This window comes from Anoplophora glabripennis, unplaced genomic scaffold (assembly GCF_000390285.2).
Source record: "Anoplophora glabripennis isolate ALB-LARVAE unplaced genomic scaffold, Agla_2.0 scaffold46, whole genome shotgun sequence".
In the NCBI taxonomy this organism is placed as follows: Eukaryota; Metazoa; Arthropoda; class Insecta; order Coleoptera; family Cerambycidae; genus Anoplophora; species Anoplophora glabripennis.
Window position 1 is genome coordinate 1,694,389 of NW_019416736.1, and position 19,948 is coordinate 1,714,336.

At 31.9% G+C, this 19,948-nt stretch overlaps 1 protein-coding gene across 1 annotated transcript in view; it reads right to left on the reverse strand.

The window, feature by feature from the left end:
• Window positions 1-2,452: 2,452 nt before the first annotated feature.
• Window positions 2,453-19,948, reverse strand: part of LOC108904229 (aromatic-L-amino-acid decarboxylase-like) — a 42,114-nt gene continuing 24,618 nt past the window's right edge. Inside the window, exons 7-11 of the mRNA XM_018706694.1 lie at window positions 19,645-19,810; window positions 18,966-19,036; window positions 9,843-10,039; window positions 2,770-2,853; window positions 2,453-2,612 (exon numbers count right to left, since the gene is read on the reverse strand). Of these exons, the coding sequence (XP_018562210.1) occupies window positions 2,453-2,612; window positions 2,770-2,853; window positions 9,843-10,039; window positions 18,966-19,036; window positions 19,645-19,810 (678 nt within the window). The remainder of the gene's footprint in view (window positions 2,613-2,769; window positions 2,854-9,842; window positions 10,040-18,965; window positions 19,037-19,644; window positions 19,811-19,948) is intronic.

Consider the following 19,948-nt stretch of genomic DNA (forward strand, 5'->3'; position numbering starts at 1 on the left):
TTCTAATACCAGGAAAACAATGATCACTAAAAGTTATGTAAAAAATAAATATTGTTACAGTCGACTAGTTCAGCTAAAACTAAAGTTGCTATTTAACAAAGTATCGTTAACGGGTTTACACCAAAAATACCTCAGACTTTGCCACAATTGCAAAGGTTCGAAAATGCTTCGTTCGCGAGATACAGGGTGTTGAATAATTTGGAAAATATCAGACCCACACAAATGTCTCGAAAAATATTTAGGTATAATGGATTAATAAAACTTTGGCAGAATGAAAAATAGTTTATTTGAAAAACTAATTATTTTCAAATTATACAGAGTGATTCACAAATGGTGACCAAAAATGAAACCTCGGATTATTTGGTGAATTTTAAGGGGTCTTTCCTATAAAGTTTTTTTCTAGGACACATCGTTGAAAAAATACAAAAATTTGAGGAATTTTTCTAAAATTTAGATGCCCCAGTGGCGGAGATACAGGGTATCAGTGGAATATTTTTCTAAATTAAATTGTACGCTACTTCTTTAAGGTAACAATCATGATATTTTCGGATTCATCTTTCAATTTTCTACTAATTACTACTATCATATGTTTTTCGAAAAAAGACTGATTTTCGAGTAAAAACTTAAAAAACGAACTGAGAACACATTTCGATATTGGAATATATTGCTTTTAAAAATTACATAGTGTGGTGCGATAGTAACTTTGACATTCTGAGCAGTTAGAAAAAAAAATGCTTTTCATCAGATTCAAGCAAAAATAAATTTCGAACAAATTACATTTTCGTTACTAAAAAGATGTCGGGCCTGTGTTCGTGGAAATGGAGGTATTTTTGAGCATTTACCCAAATAAAATCATTAAAATGATGACTAAATGTTATTAATTTTTTTATTCGAATAAATAACCGATGCTTGTCATGTCATTTAAATAAAAGTGTTTTCAGTTGGTTTTTAAGTTTTCCTCGAAAATCAAGATTTTTTCGAAAAACATAAGAAAGTAGTAATTGGTAGAAAATTGAAAGACGAATCCGAAAATATCATGGTTGTTACCGTAAAGCAGTGGCGTACTATTTTATTTAGAAAAATATGCCACCGAAACCCTGTATCTCCGCCACTGGAGAATGTAAATTTTAGAAAAATGCCTCAGATTTTGGACAATGTTTACATGTGCTCAATTTCAAATTATTTCACTTACAAATTTTTAAATTATTCAAAAAAATTAAAAATATTTTTTGAGGTTTGACACCCTGTATCTTTTTAATGAAGTATCCATCCTAGATGAAAACTTTATAGGAAAGACCCCTTAAAATTCACCAAAATTTCATTTTTGATCACCATTTGTGAATCACCCTGTATCTTGTTTTAATTAAAAATATGTAAATTAGTTGAATACATTCAATAAACATATTTTAAATACAGTGTCATTAAAGATGCATAAAAATGATGTAAAAATTTTTAATTTTTTGAGAGTCAGCAAGTGACAAATTTATAAAAATTATATTTGCAATAAAAAATTCCTACATATTTATTCCTTTGCAGAAAAACAATTTTGTGACTTATTCAATCGTTCAATTGTTTATTTTCTATTAAAAAACTAGTAACTCGAAAATGAGAAAAAAAATTCTTTAAAAGTTTAATATTCGATGCCGCAAAAATTCTGAGGTTTTTAAGAACGATGAGATATAACCTATAAGGCATATGTCACATCTTAAATGCCATTGCCTACACACCCAGCACAAAGCATTGCTGACACAGAGTGACCTACTAATTTGTAGGTGCTATGAAAGCATGATTATCATCGCACTAGGCGGAATAAATCTATTTACTGGACATTAGGGGCGTAATTCAATGCTAGTCGAGGCATATAGTCCGTGGAGTAGTTGTTCCCCACAATGTCATTAGTTAAAAGTAAAAAGTTTAGTGAATTTCTGACTTTACTTAAAATTAGTTGTTATCAGCCAAAGTTTCATTAATCTGCGTCAAACATCTTTCAAGGCGTGGATTTTTTGAAAACCTGTACTCGTACACCATTTATCCCGGAAATAGAGCTTTTTATGAGTGACCCTTTTTTATTATGTCTTCTTGTTCTCTCCTCAAACTGTTTCTCTTTTATATCTTAAGATTCATACCTATATCACAGACAAAAACGAGTTTTCCTTTTATCCCTTTCTCTTTATCTCTCATAACTGTTTTTGTTCTTATTTTATTCCTTAGGAAGAATTCAGTACTACTAATTTTCTATTCTTGTTCAAAAAAACAGAGCAGGTTATCATGGCCCAAAAATAAAACTCTAAGGAACATTGTTTCTAGATTGTTTTAGCTTACTGTTTCTGCCTCAGAATTACCCTCAAAACTGTCGCTTTAAATTGTCGCTTTCGGTGTAAACCCGGCTTAAAAGCAAGAATAACAAAAACATGTCTATTTTGAGTCGATTCATGTCACAAGAAGCTACCTCTTACTTATTTCTATTGTCGGAATGTGGCGAACCAGTCATTTTCCTCGACAGCACAGGCGAACGTTTAGGGGATCTGCTGTTCTCACCCTCCGGAGATGGCGATCCCCCATTATTCTTACCCGCGGTTTTTAGGCGCACCTTAGTGTCCAGGTGGCGAAATCTGGAAGATTGATTTTGTAACTGAATCTTTGGTTCGATGAAGGAAGATTAATTGGAAGGTAAAAATGGAACGTATGGTACATGCTCAGCTATTGGGAAGGTAGAAGGAAGGAAACAAACGGTTATAACAGTTGTTACTCTCTGTCATTGTGACTTACCGAATAGGAACATCGCTAGATGCGCCATCTTCCGTAATTCCTTGAAACAAGAAAGCCAAAGGCCAGCTGATCCATGAAGCCGACCTAAGAATGAAATTGATTATTATTTTAATCAAATTTAGAAAACTTAGATGATAAAGTACTCGATACTAGAAACAGGATTAAAGTAATCGTGAAGGAAAATTGCAGGATTTCAAAACTGCAAAGTAATTTATGAAAAGGGACATTTTTAGAAAATAAAGGAAGGATTGGAAGGATATATGTAACTATTTGTCTCCAGCTAGGAAGAATCATCAACAAATTCAATCAAATTTAGAAAACTTAGTTGACAAAATACTCGATACTGGAAGCACAAATAATTACAGTTATCGTGAAGGATAATATGTATTTCAAAACGTCAAAGTAATTTATGAAAAAGGACATTATTTTGAAAATAAATGAAGGATTGGAAGGAATAACTATTTCTCTACAGCTAGCAATAGTCATCAACAAATTTGTTCAGTATGTTTCTGCGTCTACTGTTACATTCCAATGGTTATATCACAGACCTTTTTAGCAACGAATTCGTGGAAAAGTGTTTTTTATAATTCAAGTACTAACGACCGACAGTGGGTCTCTTAATTGGCATTGGCAATATGTAAATTAATCTTAATTTTCGTTTGCTAAATAAAAACTTGCACAGACGTGTCTGGTGTTAGGACTAATGTAAAATACCTGACATATGAGGATCAACAGAATGACGTTCTTTCATAGCAACTTGTACCACGTAAAAGTTATTGTAGTTAGATTTTTATAGGCTTCCATCTAAGTGACTGATCCGCCTATTAAATGAATCTTCTAATATATATCGAATGCTTCGCATAAGAACAGACACAGGGCAGTAATGTTTAGGGGATCCCAATATATGGTGTTTTAACATAATTTACCTCTATACTAAGTTGTTTTATTATACCACTTCTGGAGAGCGTCAAAGTTGGTTAATTTTTTTCCAAATAACTTTAAAACGCTTAATCCAATTTAAATAAAAGTTGGTGTGATAATACTAGTGTATATGGTTCTCGTTAGAGCTTTTGATAATGAGTACCTACCTTTTCGTGTAAAAAACTGGCGGTTTAAAATATGCTTCCAAAATTCGAATTTTCCGAGTCGTGAAAGTTAGGGGCGGAACAACCTCACGCAATCCTAAAATCTCCGTCACTGTCATATGAATAAAAATTGAATTAACACTCAAAAGTAGCTAATGTTAATGAATTATTACTATTATTATTACTATTATTTTCATTTAAAATAAACTTAAAATAACCATCAATTCTGTCACAAAAAAAATTATAAAAATGTTTCACTGGAAATAAAATTTTAAATTTGTAATTGAAAATTCCAAAAAAATCATTGGTGCAAAATTTTTTATTTTTTTAAGAATGTGATGGTTGCATTTAAAATTGTATATCCTATTTTGTTGTGACATGAATAGTTTCGTAGTTATTTTCGATTTATTTTTCAATATTGCAGACATATTTCAAATTATCAACAGTTTTATCTGTAATTAGTTAAGTCATTAGCCAGTTTAATCAATCTACGTCAAGAATCTTAAAAGATATTTAAATAAATGTAATATTTTTTAAATATCAACACTATCTCAAAAACGAAGCACATCCAGACATATATCTACAGGACTTATAGATTGGTAATATAGAATCCATCATTAAAATATGGTGTATCAATAACACTCTGTATAATTTCACTGATTTCAAATTTTTGCCATATTGTAAATTGTGACTATCAAATTTTAATCTTTGTAATGGAGGTTCTTATTTAATAAATAATTTATGTAATGAGGGAAATCTTAAACAAAATTATTACTTTTTTGTCTGAACTTGCTTAGAGGTAAGTTATGCTCTGTGTCAATTCTTATTTTTGGGATGATTGAACACCCCGAATTTCTTTGGGATAATTTTATATTGATTCCTTCATTTGTGTCAGGATCTTTATTTTGTAATTTTGATCTAATTTAAAGGTAAAATCTGTCTACATAGCCACTGGAAAACTATTTAAAAAAAAATACGGGGGACATATTTTTGTTGTCTCTCCTTCAAATGGGAAAGGTACTAGTAATTTCCCAAAATTAACTGCTTAAGTGCCAAAATGCGATTCAATGTGTAAAATTAACTCAAGGGAAAGCCCAACATTGTTTCTAGCGCTATTTCAAACTATTGCGTAAGAATTTACCTCTTCAGCGAAGTAAGTGTTCGTGAGCTGCAGAAATTAATAATACATTAAATTCTTATTAAGCGAAGTCCCATGTGGAAAAATATAGTAATAATAAAATCGCAGATCATGAAAGTCGAATAAAAGCTGTGTAGAATAATCTTCTTTAATTACGATAATTATAGCAAATTATAGTTAGGGTGAGTAATATTTCTCAGAAGTCATATGCAGTGGCAAAGTAAACCAAGAGGTCATCAAAACTTTTTTAAATTTATGCAGTAAATCTTAAGTTTGTCAACATCATAGCCATTTATTTTTTTTAAGAGCAGAGAAATCCAAAATACTACACGGTTTAGGAAAACAAATTTTTTTGTGGATAAATTGACGTTTCGACATTTCAATTTCACAGGAAATGATTTTTCAAATTCCAAACGCATATGGTCAATATGTAAATATTATTATCTTAAGAGTTTTACGCAACAGGTAAATTGGACTAAACAGATCACTTTTTGACATGAAATGTGACGTTACGTCACATTCATATTTCAATCCCAACAACACCCACCCAAGAAATATTTAATGGGAAACTGTAAGTTATACTCGTTCGAATGTCTGTGAGGAACATAAATTAATTGATAAAAAAATGTATTCCAAATAGGCAAAATTAATGAAGCGGGGTTTAAAATAAATAGCAATTATTATTTTATTAACATCATTAAATCGATTATGTCCATGAAAACTATTAAAGAGAAGGAAAATTGGCTATAAAAATGCATTCATTTATGCAAATTTTATTTTGTTTGTGTACACGAAATGTACTTTTATTTGTATTTTAAGAAAAAAAATATTGTAATTTAATGTTCAATCATTAAAAGAAACTTGTTGAGTACTTGAAGAAGTGCAAAATAAGTCATATGGTACGACTAAAGACCATTGTACATATTTAAATACGTAAAAAAAAACTTTTCTTAAAAAATAATGGGTTTATAAATTAAAATCCCTTTGAATGCAAAAATGAGGCATTCAGTTGTTTTTTTTCTGTAATATTCAGTTCAGTATTTAAATTGTAACATAGCATCTTTTATGAGTATTATCTGTATTTGTTATCGAAACTACAGGGTGTAATAAGACTGACTGCCATTACTTCAGCACGATATAGAGTAATTATAAATGAACAAAAAAGTTGTATTTTACAGAGGCATAAGATTCACAGTTTTCAAAATACAGCGAGTATCAATATTGGGGAATTTCATCACAACGTGACAACAGCGCTTAACCTAACGCTACACAGCTGATGCATCCCACGTGTGCACGAGATAGACTTGCCCTGCGGGAAAAATGTAAGCAGCTATTATTGTGAAATATTTTGTAAATTTGTATTAAACATAATTTAGAAAATAGTGGTACGCAAAAAACACTCAGACACGGTCCAACTCCAGATACCAGTTGAATTGCGTAATGCTGGACAGATTAGTACCTCGTTTTATCCGCCGCGCCGTTGTCACATTGCTCAATATGAATTTTATCGAATTTAAAATTTAGTACAACACTAATTATTTTTTAGAATTAAGCATAAAGAAGTTCAAGAAAGTGATAAAGAATGTATTTTATGATATTCTATGCACGCAGTTATGTCAATATTCCTTAATTAATCAAACTTTTGTACATCAAGTTGGAGATTTTGATAATTGTTTAGGGCCCATGTCATATAAGGTTTTTTTGTTTATTTTAGTGTACTCTATCGTCTGTTCAAATTAAGGCAGTCAAACGTCTAACACCCTGTATATTAAAATTAAACACATATCCACGAATAAGTCCCACTTGCTAAAAAAGAATCAAGAAATTTACCATATTAGTTAATTCCCGAAGCAATGATAAATCGCCCACAAAAAAATTCCATAGCCAAATTTAAATTAATGAATTTGTTAAATATTGGGAACCCACTCTTGATTACGAGGTTGAATTACTACCTTTCAATTATTAGCGTTTAAAAAAAATTGATAACGAGTATATTCCTTTTCAATATCAAATTTTAATTATCAGAAAAATTATACCTATTTGTTTTTATTGTGATTTTTTAATTATAGAAGGTTATATTAAAAATTTTACTACAAATGGCGGCATACAATAGGTGACGTGCGAATCAAAAGTTCAATGGCATAAAATAGATGGCGTTTTATATATCGCCCACACAGCGTTGTTCCGAACGACATAAAGGCAGAACATACCAAAAAACTTCAAGACTTTGGTGCAAAATACATGTTAACTTTATAAATAGAATAACAATAACGGTTAATCGATAATAATTAAATTGGATGAAGAAATAAATAAATAAAGCAAATAGGTGTCTGCATAACCACTGAGGGACTATTTTAAAAAATATATAATATATATTTGTGCATTTTAAGTACTGTTCTCTGTTTCAAATCTGAAAGGTGCAGGTAATTCCCCAAAATTAGCTGTTTAAGTGCCAAAATAGGATGTGTAAAATAAACTCAAGGGAAAGCCCAACGTTTTTTCTAGCGCTACTTCAAACTATTGCATAAGATTTTACCTTTTCAGTGAAGTGAGCGGTCGTGAGCTGCAGAAATTAATGTATTAAATTTTAAACAGGCGAAGTTCAATGCGGAAAAGTAAAGTAATGATAATATAACATGTGGCATGCTATAGTTGGTGTGGCAATTTTTAATTCGTACGAAATATAATAGATGACGTGTAGACATTTTCTGACAAACAATAGATGGCGTTTAGACATTTTCTGACAAACAATAGATAGCGCATTGTATTTCCGACGACAAACAACAGATGGTGTTCTATATTTCGCTTACTTACAGTCGCTTTAATTGATATGAAACCAATTCACACCAACGTACTTCAATATTTTGATACCAAATATTAACTTTCTAAGCAGAACAACAAAGATGATATATAATAACCGATAACTGAATCTTGTTAAGAAATAAATCGTGGACTTAACGTCAAAACTTAGTCAGATTTAGACTTTCAACTTTTATGGATTTTTATTTTTGTATGAAATATTTTGTTTCATGTTTTATTATAATTTTGCCATAAGCTTTTAATTGAAAAGGTAAATAATTTTAAGAAAAACTGATCTAGTGGGTTTTTGCAACCGAACGTTTTTTTGAAAAAAAAAAAATAATAAAATTTAATTGGGAGTCACAATGCTTCAATTTTTCAATAACTACATACATAAAATTTAATTTTCACTTTAAATCCTTTTCAGCAGCTATTTATAAAATCGAAGAAAGACAATTATTTCCTGAATCCTACCTCAACAGCTGCTTATAAACTTAGTAAAGAATTATACACTTCATGGTACTCTATTGGAATTGTTTCCTTGTTTCCGAATTCGACCTTACTCCAACGCATTAGGTGTTCTTGATATCCCAAACTAAAGTATGCAAAAACATGCTTCGAGAAATGCAGGGGCACGAAAATGAGCAACTTTTATTAAGCAACTAATGGTCCAAATACTTCTGTTTTTGAGAAAATTAAGTAAGAAGATAAACCATCAATGTAAGCCGACCCTGTGCATCTTGTGCACGTGCGCGGCCAGAATACTACGGACTCGCTACATGCGTGAACCGCTTCTCTAATTGGCTGACGTTCCACGTGACTTCCACAATCAAGCAAATCTGATGTTAGGTCAGTATGTCTTCTGTTCTTTAGTTGTATGTTACAGTATTACTTAGCCGGCGTATAAAATGTGATCAGGAAGTAGCAGATATGGTGTTAATAATTACTAATAGTAAAAATCGATGAAATATATCCTATTATTTTTTTCTTGAAAATATTAGTATTCAGTATTAACCTCCATCAAGCGCATCGCTGTAAAATGTTATTTGCGTGGTATAGATTTTGTTTAATGAAAAAGTTATCTCGGCTCCAAAAGGTCATAGAAAAACATTTTTGATTTTTTAATTATTGAAAAAATGCTAGCAACTTCTTTCATAAAAACTAAAATAGTTATTAGAAAAAAATATGTCAAAAAAATGCAATTTTTTCAGTTATTTTTTATCCTTTAAATTAATAAAATCGTCAAAATTTTATAACGATATGGTAATACAACTTTTTACGAAGAAAATAAACCAAAAATCGTAAAATCGTTACTGTAGGACAATCCGCTCAGAAGATCTAGGCCAGTTTTCATATTTTTAAATTTTTCAATAATATACTTTTTTAACGTAAATGTAAACGAGTTATAGAAGATGAGAAACGAGAAGATTTTTAACGGTTTTTTCGAAAAGTAACAAAGCAATCGATTACTGACAAATAATCATTCAATAGATCTTTTGAAAACCTACAATTTTCTCATTTAAAATTTTTCGATCGGTATATACAAGGTGTTAATTAAGTATGTACAATAAATTCAACAGACGATTATTTGAGTGATTTTAAGACAAAAATTTCATATAAACATTGATCCGCGAATCTTCGTTTTGAAGATACAGAATGTTTTTGTATGTGATTTTTTTTTTCAATTTAAAACGTACTGTTTTAAACCATCAGCTACTTAATAAAAGCTCACAGTTGCTCATTTTCGTTACAAAATTATAGTAATACACCTACACCGAGACTTTCAATTAGTCTCAAAATCATCAAATCTGCCTTAATGAGTTTTGGCATCAAGCCCGATAAATAAGGCACATAAATCCAATGGTTCTCATTTAACTGAATATATTTTTTTTACCATAACTGAAAATCTCGGAAGTAGTGAAAGGCCACTCGATTAAATCAAGTGACATGATGTTGGGCGCCCACTCTGATGTGTTCCTAACAACCTAACAGTACCATCGCTTTTTGGTCTCGCCGAAAATTATTCACTACACAAAAATTACTAGACTCACGTGGGTGGCTGAACGGTGATGTTCTCCGGTGATTCAGAGGCCTGTGTCAGGTGCCTCCTGGTGGACGGTATGGACTTGGCTATAGAAGGGTTGTATATCTTGGGATCGCTGACCATGCGCACGAAAAAGCTTCTTTTCTGTGCCAAGGTTTCCTTCTTCTTTCTCTCCAGCAGTTCGAAGACCTCATCGCGCAGTTCCTGAAAACCATTAGGGTAATTATTTTGCCACCTGTGTTAAGTCAAGGTGATTATGTCGATTTTCGGGACAATTAATCAAGCTGCTCGCAGCTGGATCCCGATTAGTTTTAATTCTCTTTTATGGTCGTTGTAGAGATAAGCTATGACGGAAACTTTATTTATTGTATCGCGAAGAATGTTGATGCATTTAAAATACTTTAGTAGTACATAACAATGATAAATGGACATTGCCTTCGCGAATGTAGAGCGGATATAAATTGCTCTTGTCGTCAGCATGTCACGTTTTTTTAAAGAACAAGAACCTGGACCATTGTATTTTTAATTACACCTTGCATATTCAGAGAATAGAAGGTTTCTTTCGAAATCGTTTCATATTATCCATCTAACATTAAAGACATTGGATATATATAAATGAACATACAGACATAACAGACCATGATTTTTCCTAGAGATGTAGAAGACAGTCTATTCAATTTATGATGTATGATAAAGGCAGAAGTTTATCTGGTTGTCTTGACACCCTTGTTACTAGGGCTGTAAGAACTGAGCCGCGGTACATAGACGTACGCATTATTTATTAAAAAGCAACAAATTAAATTGTTTCCCATACACCACCATAAACACCAACGGATAAGAATTAGTTACGCAACATCTGCACGATACCAAAAGCCACAGTATACTAAAGTGACATGAACGTGAAAAGCATTCTGAGGCAGCGGCTCGCGCACGTCTCGGTTGATAATCGAAAACGGTACTAGCAACAACTCCTTAAGAATTAAATCATAAAAATTGGATTAATGAAAATGTTAATGGAGCAATCAGTCTAACTTGAGAAGATTTGATAGAAGAAGTTGAAATAAATAATGGTTTAGACAAGGTAAGTGTTAAATAATGATAACAGCAAGTTCCAACGAAGAAACATTATCGGAGAGTGTGATTCGAAAAGTGGCATACTCAATAGTTGCATTAATATTTGCACAAAAGCTGCCGAATATAGCAACAGAGACTGAAAGAAGAGAATTAGAAATAAATACAAAATATATGAGAATGAGAAGAGAAGACGATCCGAAACGGGGAACTATCATTAGGTGAATTTAAATTTCAAGATGTAGAGAATCTAGGATGTATTATAAACAACGCAAACAAAAAAAATAGAGTAGTAGAGCAGATAATACATTTTTTACAAGTACAAAGTACATTTACAGAATAGAAAAATCATTAGCAAATTGAAGCTCAGAATATTTTATTCAATTATAAGTAACATACGCTGCCAAGACCACCATGGGTTTAACAATAGCGAAGAAGAAGGAATTAAAAGGAAAATTATTACAAAAATTTGCGATACAAGAATAATAAATGAAGAAGACTAAAGAAATGTACAATAATGATGAAGTTTGGAAGATCGATTCAGTAATTAGGAGATTGACATAATTTCAATTGGAAATAGAAAAAGACAGCATTAGACAAAGGGAACAATTAAAAGAAGACAAGTAGATTGGTGTAGTAGATTGGAGAGAACGAATGAATGAGAAAATGAAGTGGAAGAGAATAGAAGAGACAGTTAAATCATACAACAACCTATGAGAGACGAAATTGAGTTACCATCATCAACAAATCAATGAGAAAGAGTGTTTACGAACTTGAAGATTTATTTTTTTCGGAAGATAGGTCTTAATAAAAGAGACCCATTGTTAAAAATGTACCTTAGAAAAAAAATTATCCGCTTGTGCTTATTACAAACTGCAATTATTCAACAATCTGAAGCAACGTTCTCTGGAACTGATCGGTCTTTTATTAACACCACTAGATTGTACAGAAGAAAATGTATGTTAGTCCCATGAAAGTAATATCAGTACAGCAGAAAAGATTTACTTATTGACAAGCGACAGGAGATGACATATCGCTTTTTTTTGTTTCGACAGTACATCTGCTATCCTTGTTAAAATTACATATTTCTTAACTGTCATCTCTGTTCATTTAAATGTTTCGCCGTTAATATCTGTGATGGCATTGTGAATAGTTTCTTAATAGGATCTTTTGTGTCGCTAAACCGTTTGATTGTACAACTTTTTGGAAAACTTGTTCTTGAAGAACAACCACCGATGTACGTCAGTTAATGTGATATTTTCAGATGAAGCCCAATTCATGACTTTTGTACTGTGCAGTATAAGCATATTGAATTTCCTGATAGGTGAATTGGACTCATCGGTTTCATGGCCTTCTCATTCTCCAGACTTAAATCCCTTAGGCTCTTATCTCTGAATATTTAAAAAATGTTTTATATGACAGAAAAGTCAATGATGTTGAAGCGCTCTCATTTTAACATTTCAGACTATTGACAATTGACAATTTAATTCAACGAACTCAATTATATTTGTAATATGAGAACATGATGTGTCGTTCCCTCTCGACTCCAGCAGTTCTCAATATGTTCGCACGTTTTTTGACAAGGTTATGTTTTTTTACTCTTTTGCGACTATAGTTTAATATAACAAGATACATATATCCCTAAAAAGTGAGTTAGACAGACATAAATGTCTATAAAAAAATTTTCATTTTCTATATGATTTTGATATAATTAACTGGAAAGTGATATAAAAACGTTTCTCTGCCAATTTAAAAGTGGAATTTACTCTGTGATCTACTGTTGGATTTATTGCCAAACTGAGAACTGTTCGTAGGTTCCATTTTGAAGACGTTATTTGACCATTACCAAGCACGATGGTAAAAAACAATATACGTTATGTGACGAATCGTAACATATGGCATTTAAACTTTAAAAAATGTCTTTAATAGCCGATGCCCTGTTGTCCATAACCGGTACAACGCCTTCGACTGGAACAATAAACAATTTATTCCGAATAACCCATCCACGCTGCGCGAGAGGCTCGGGTTTACCTTGACGAGCGGACAAAGCAAAGAAAGCAAACAAACATCTTCATTTAGACAAGTTTTTGTGCAGGCTTTCACGTGCTTTCACAAAACAACAAAATAGACTGCGCCACAAATATTTCTTCGATGGCCTAACGTCTAATTTTAGACCAGCCTTTACCTACACGCCGCTATGTAAGATAGCTCGTTAAAGATCAATGATCCAATCTCTGCTGTCTGTTTTCGTTGAATCATTTCCACAAGCGTAGACACTTTTGCCCGCAAACAATTGAGTTTATGAATATATATCATCAAATTATGACAAAGGGAAGTTTTAATACCTCGGTAAATCGATATGATTTTTATTCATTGAATGAAATCAAGTGGTCGCCGTGCGCGAAGGTAAGTAACTTTTTGAAAGTCATTGTTTTATTGGATGAGTCAAACTTAATTAGATCCAGTTTAATCTGTTGTAAATATATCAACAGATAAATAGATCATTTAAAAAAAGTCTTGATCGGCTTCAAATAAAACTTGTGAACACTGGAATGTGTTTAGATTTATGGAGATATATGTGCCTGAACACAAAGCTAATTTTAGATTAGATAAACCGAATTTTACAATAGATGAACCTATGCCAATTTTTATTTATAGGTTTGTGCATCGACTGTATCATTGTCATGCAGGAGACAAGGAAGTATGTTGTTGATTTTCCCGAGCTTTTTTTACTTTTAAAATATTGGAAGCAAAGATTTTCTTACGAAGAAAATAACGTTTGACAAATTAGATGGGCACCATCTTTGTGGTTTTAGAAAATATGGAACCAAACGAACCCAGCGGAAGTACGTCTATGGGATGGATATATATATATTTGATACCAGCCGTAATTATGTAAAATCTGCTCCAAAATACTACTATTAACGGGAATTATTCATAACAATTTGATTTAATCGACTCGTCCCCATTACCCACGGTTGGATTAGATTGCCGCTCCATGATGTCATCTTCATGAGAACGGAACTTTTACGAATGGATGGTCATCTGGGAACCGGAAATATATGCTAAATTATTTCAATTTCGACAGCAACTTAATTTTACGAGATTGGCGATTATACTAAATGGCGATTTTAAAATAGAATTTTGCAATAATGAGAATTTACGTAATTTTGTATTGTGTGGTGAATGTTAGGAAAATTATATAAAAAATCAGTTGGTTATAGAGAAAAGCGAGATAACCTACACCTTTATCAAGCAATCAGCGCTGTTTCCAGATATTTTTATATCCACGTGTTCCACATTTGATGGGGTGCCATATTCAATGTAAAGAAACTTGTTGAGAATTTTTATCAACAAATCAATATAATTTGTAGATTTTACACCAATCGAAATTTTTAACGACAATGTTCAGAGAGAGAGAGTAATAAATCTCAGAAAATTGAAGAAATGAACTCCCTTATAGTAGCAAGTATCAGATTTCAGAAGGAGTGAGATCATCAGAAGTAGGATAACAAAAGCATGTAGTCCTTTCTTTATGAGAAATCAGAGAAAAATAAAACTAGAATCTTCAAAGTCACATTGCTCCTTTGTAGTCGCAATTATGGACACACCATTACAGCAAGTAAAGAAATGAAGGTTTATCTGTGATAAGTTGGATGTGATCAGAAAGAGGATAACAAAAGATTGATTATACGATAAATAATGACGTGCAAAGCTTCATTGTACATCAAATCAAAGGGAAACCCGGATTCTTAGAAGACTAAAGACTGAGACACGAAGAAGTTGACACAAATAAGAGAAATGATTAGAAGGGGACCACAAAAGGTTATAAACTAATCAAAAAATGGACGTATCTAGTTCTTTGTTTAGTAACAAATCAGAGGAATTTCATATGATTCAAGATATGATAAATGAAGGCCTACAAGCTTCTTTGTAGATGGCAAACAAACCAATAAACCAAAGGAAAGGACGGGATCATAGAAGACTAAAGATACAGTAAATGAAGAAGTACAAATATTATTTCGTTGTGACAAATCATTACAAGGGAGGTAACTAAAGATTGAATAATGAATCAATAGTATCTAGTTCTTTCTTTAATGACAATTCAGAGGGAAACAGAAGTGGAATCTCATAAGATCGATAAATGAAGACTGCTTCTTTGCAATCGCAAATATGGATAAGCTAGCAAACCAAAGAAATAAATGGGATCTTAAGAGACTAAAGGTACGATAAATGAAGAAATACAAGTATTGCTTCTTTGTGACAAGTTAGAGATGTGATCAGAAGGGGGATAAGATGAAAAAAGATAGTCGACTCAAAAAATGGACGTATCTAGTTCTTTCTTTAGTGCCAAATCAGAGGAATTTCATATGATTCAAGATATGATAAATGAAGGCCTACAAACCTCTTTGTAGATGACAAACCAGTAAATCAAAGGAAAGGACGGGATCATAGAAGACTAAAGATACAGCAAATGAAGAAGACAAATATTACTTCTCTGCAACAAATCATTACATGGGAGGTAACTAAAGATTGAATAATGAATCAATAGTATCTAATTTTTTATTTAATGACAAGTCAGAGGGAAGCAGAAGTGGAGTCTCATAAGTTCGATAAATGAAGACCTGTAATGCTTTGCAATCGCAAATATGGAAATTATGACGTGGAAAGCTTCTTTGTGGGACCACTATTGACCAAACCAAAGAAAAAGGCGGCATTATGGGACACTAAAATGAATGATGAATGCAAATGTGCAAGTCTTGTTTCTTTGTGACAAATCAGAGGGAGGCAGAAGTAGAATTGCACATGATTGAAGATACGATGAATTGTAGAAGCAATTATGGACAAAAAATCAGTACAAAGAGAGAGAGATGAAATCTTAAGAGATACATCAAATGAAGGTGGTTTATAGACAAATCATAGATACAGTCAAAACCGGATTAAAAACTTTACAGTAAATAGAGTCTTTGTAGCGGATATTAACAATAAATAAGAAGTTTACTTCCTAATTTCCTTTAAAGTGGTATCAAATTCTTAGTAGATCTTACCACGTTACACTAATCAATCGTTTCATAGCGATTCTAATTGATTAAACGACTTCTTCTTAATTATTAATCGTTATCCATTGAATCGATCACCGAAAATGACCTTACTCTAAGTCGATTTATTTATTGCGTACGCAACAGCGCTCCTCGTTAAACGTGATTCACGATGCAGGTGTCTAATTAAGACATTTCGGCGGTAATTGCCAAACTATAATTGATTGACTTATATAACGTTTAATATTATACTGTGACTTAACTCCAATAATAAGTCCGCCTTTTGCTGTGGCAAGTGACTCAGAAGCGCGAATTTTTTTCGCAAATGGATTTGTTTGTTGATTTTCTGGTGCGACGCTGTTGGGAGACAGTTTCCAGATACCGTTGCTTATAAATATTTTTATGAAGGAGATACGCAGCGCAAAAGATAATACGCAAATACTAGGAATTGGTACCGGGTGTTCCACATACAGACTTCAGTAGCTTTGGTGTAAATGGCATATTATGGATTCGAAAGATTAGTGAAAATACAGACGGAAGAAAGAAACAAATGGGGTACGTTTGAGGATTTGATATTTGACAGATAATAACTGAGCAACACATTTCAAAGCCATTTTATTTCTTTTTTTTTTGTGAAACGATTTACACGAAGATGCATCACTGTTTGAATATCAAATTAATATTTTCAAAATACAACTTTAAACAACATAAACTATCTGCAACATAGACAAACCCTAAAGGACCCATAAAAGACGAGACGTGTTCTAAATATTAGAATTTTTACTTTATAGGGCATAAACATTTTTCGTTTTCACATTCTATTTAATAAATTTTTCATATATCTGCATATAAAATGACAAAACGTGACTAACTTCATACAGACAGTAAAATATTTCAGTCAACACTAATTATTGAAAGATTAAAGGTTTTCAAGTAAGTTTAGCGTCGCCGTAAAATCGTCGAGAAATTTGCAAAACTCGACCATCGCAGTGCTTCGGTGAAGGCCTCATGAAACTTAGCAATGACTTTGAACAAGTACGCTTAGATCGTCGGGGCCATATGTTGGGCATCTGGTATCGACTAACTGCGTCGGTTTAGCCCGTGGTGAAGGGAAAAAGGATATTTCTAATAACGCGCGAAATACATTCGAAAAGACGTAGGAATTCGAAGATATTTAAATAACTTGTTAGAATGTTGTGAGGAAAATGATAATAGATCAAATAGTTGGTTTTTAGGCGGATTTTTAAAGCTGTAAGAATATATTAAATGAGATTGACTAATCCGTCCCATGTTGCTATATGGAGTCACAGGAGGAAGGTGTAGGGTTCTCTGAACGTACAATATTTCTAAGTTCCCATGTACCAATTAAAGTGTAAGTAGTAAGTATAACTTCATTTTGAGAAGTAAATGGTAAACTCTATTGCAAGTTAATATCGTTATGATACTGATCATAACTGTATAAATGAAAGAATAACCCCTCAAGTTACAATATAACAAATGCAATACATGCAATAAAAAAAAATTAAAATGAGCATTTACACTGAAAAAAATATTTTCAAAACATCATTTAAACCCCTTTTCGGAGCGCTCCTGACCTCTGACCTACAAAGGTTGATCGAGAGTGTATCTTGACCTACCGCATTTGGTCACTAACCTAACTTTTATTGCGTTTTTAATCCGTAATGACCGATAAGGAAAAACAGATCTTTTTACCTAGACATATGAATGGGTAAGAAATATTTTTTACATTTTAAATATTAACAAGTATTATTTATTTGTTAATAAAAGCAAATGAATAAGAATAATAATTGTTTTCGAAAGTTAGGCTGTTTAATATTTTTAATATTGTTAACGTTTTCACTATGTTCTATAATTGAATATGAGTTTTTAGTATTATTTTCAATTAATTATTCAGTTTGTAGTACGTATACCTTATTAAGTGACTTATTACTTTTCAAAAGAGTAGTACCTACTTATTTAAAATCACATTACGGTTATATAAAAAATACTCACTAATCCAGCCATAACAAAATGGTGATCCGCTGCATTTTCATTTTGAAACCAATTGCAAAATTCAAAACGACTGGGGAAATCAGCTGTTTCGCTTCAACGTTCGAACGCTCTGTGGTGCGCCGGTGCGTTCCCAGTCAGCAAATGTAAGGCGCCGAATCAACGGGAGTTAAGGGGTAATTTGCTCATTTTTTAAAAGGTCGATTAAACTTTTTTGTTCGATTTTCTGTCTTTATTAGGCCTTTCGAATATGTGGTTAAAATTAATGACATTAGGACTGAATCGACCTGTATATTAAAAGTTCCGTTTCACAATGTATTTAAAAAATTTCCAAATTAATTTAGAACATGTTTTTGGATTTAAAATGATACAATTCGACCTCACTTGTCCAACTCCATGCAACAAAACATTTTAAAGAAAACACCCAGGAAGATTGCTGAATCGAAAGAGTAGTGAAAACTTAAAAAGTTATATTTTAAGATGCTGAAAAGGCTATTTCATATTTGACAACTTACCAACTAAAACCGTTTTATTTTCTTTTTTTTTGGGGAGGGGGAACGATTTACTAGTTACGCCACTGTTTAAATATCAAAATAATACTTTTAAAATATTAAAATAGAATTTTAAACGTCATAAATCGTCTGCATCAAAGAGAAACTCTCAATGACGTGCAAATAAATATCAAACTTATATTTGCAAAATTTTAGTTGATTTATTACTGATAAAACGTTTTCTCAAATATTTTAACTTATTTTTATTTTATAGAACCCAAGGAATTAATAATTAGGTATAATTTTATTTTTATTTGGATAAGAAAATCCTGAACGAAAAAAAAAATATTTTTGTTTATTTTCAGTTTAATAAAAAAAATTAGATGAATTTTTTTTAAGATCAGGACCCAACATGAGATAGTTTTGCTTTCATTAAACCAAAATTCTACATTCTTAAGAAACCAACAGCAAAGATCGTCCATTGTAATTCACTAATAGATTTTTTTTAATATTACTTACATGTTCTTTTTCTGCAGCTTGGCTCTCCAACAACTCCTCAGAAAATTCCTTTATCACGTCCCAAGCGTAATCTGAAAAGTAATTTCATAAACACGCGATAATTCAAAAGAAAATTATTCTACACCGAGAAAACAGTTTAACTTTTCGTGCATTGGAAAGCATAGTGAAATAATTACACAAGCTTTCACGAAATTGTCTGTGACTTGGAATATTTTATAGAAAGTGATTTTGATTTATTACCACCAGAATCGAAATCCAATTTACACATAATGACTATAAATAATGCAGATGTTATATTAAATAATCGGCTTAAAAATGCACGTCCTAAAATGATCTCATCATCTATAATTGCCTCGAAAATATACTTAAAAATAAATTTAAGAGTTATTTTTACCCACGCTTACTGATAGAAAGCGTATAATTAATTAGATACCGGTAATTTTGATCAATTAGTCAAATTCGTGGAAACAAACACATCCATATTAAGCATGCAGCTTAAGTCATTTTATAAGCTGTTTACGTTGAAATTCGCTTAATGTTCTAAGAACTTTAGATTTAGCGTCAAATCTGTGGTTTAAAATTTAGTAAGTCATAAAATTTAAAAATATATCAGAGTTAAATAATGCTCCTGTCATATAATACAATACTGGTACATATTTTAATAACCAGTTCTCCGTACCTATATCAGATTCCTCAGCGTTGCTGGCGACCACGCAGAACCTGATCACGTACTTGTCATTTACGCTAGCAGGTACCATGTGCAACTTTCCGGACCCATTTATATTGCTCAGCAACTTTTCGTTCAACTTGTCTGTGCCCCTTAGGCGAAAACAGACGAGCCCCAGCTGCAAAATTAAATATTTGCATCATTAATTCGCTAAATATAGCGACGAATACGTCGGTCATCCAATCTAATATTAATTACATTACAAAATTTGTATAATAAAAACAGAAATCCCCATTTTTATGATAACTCAACACAG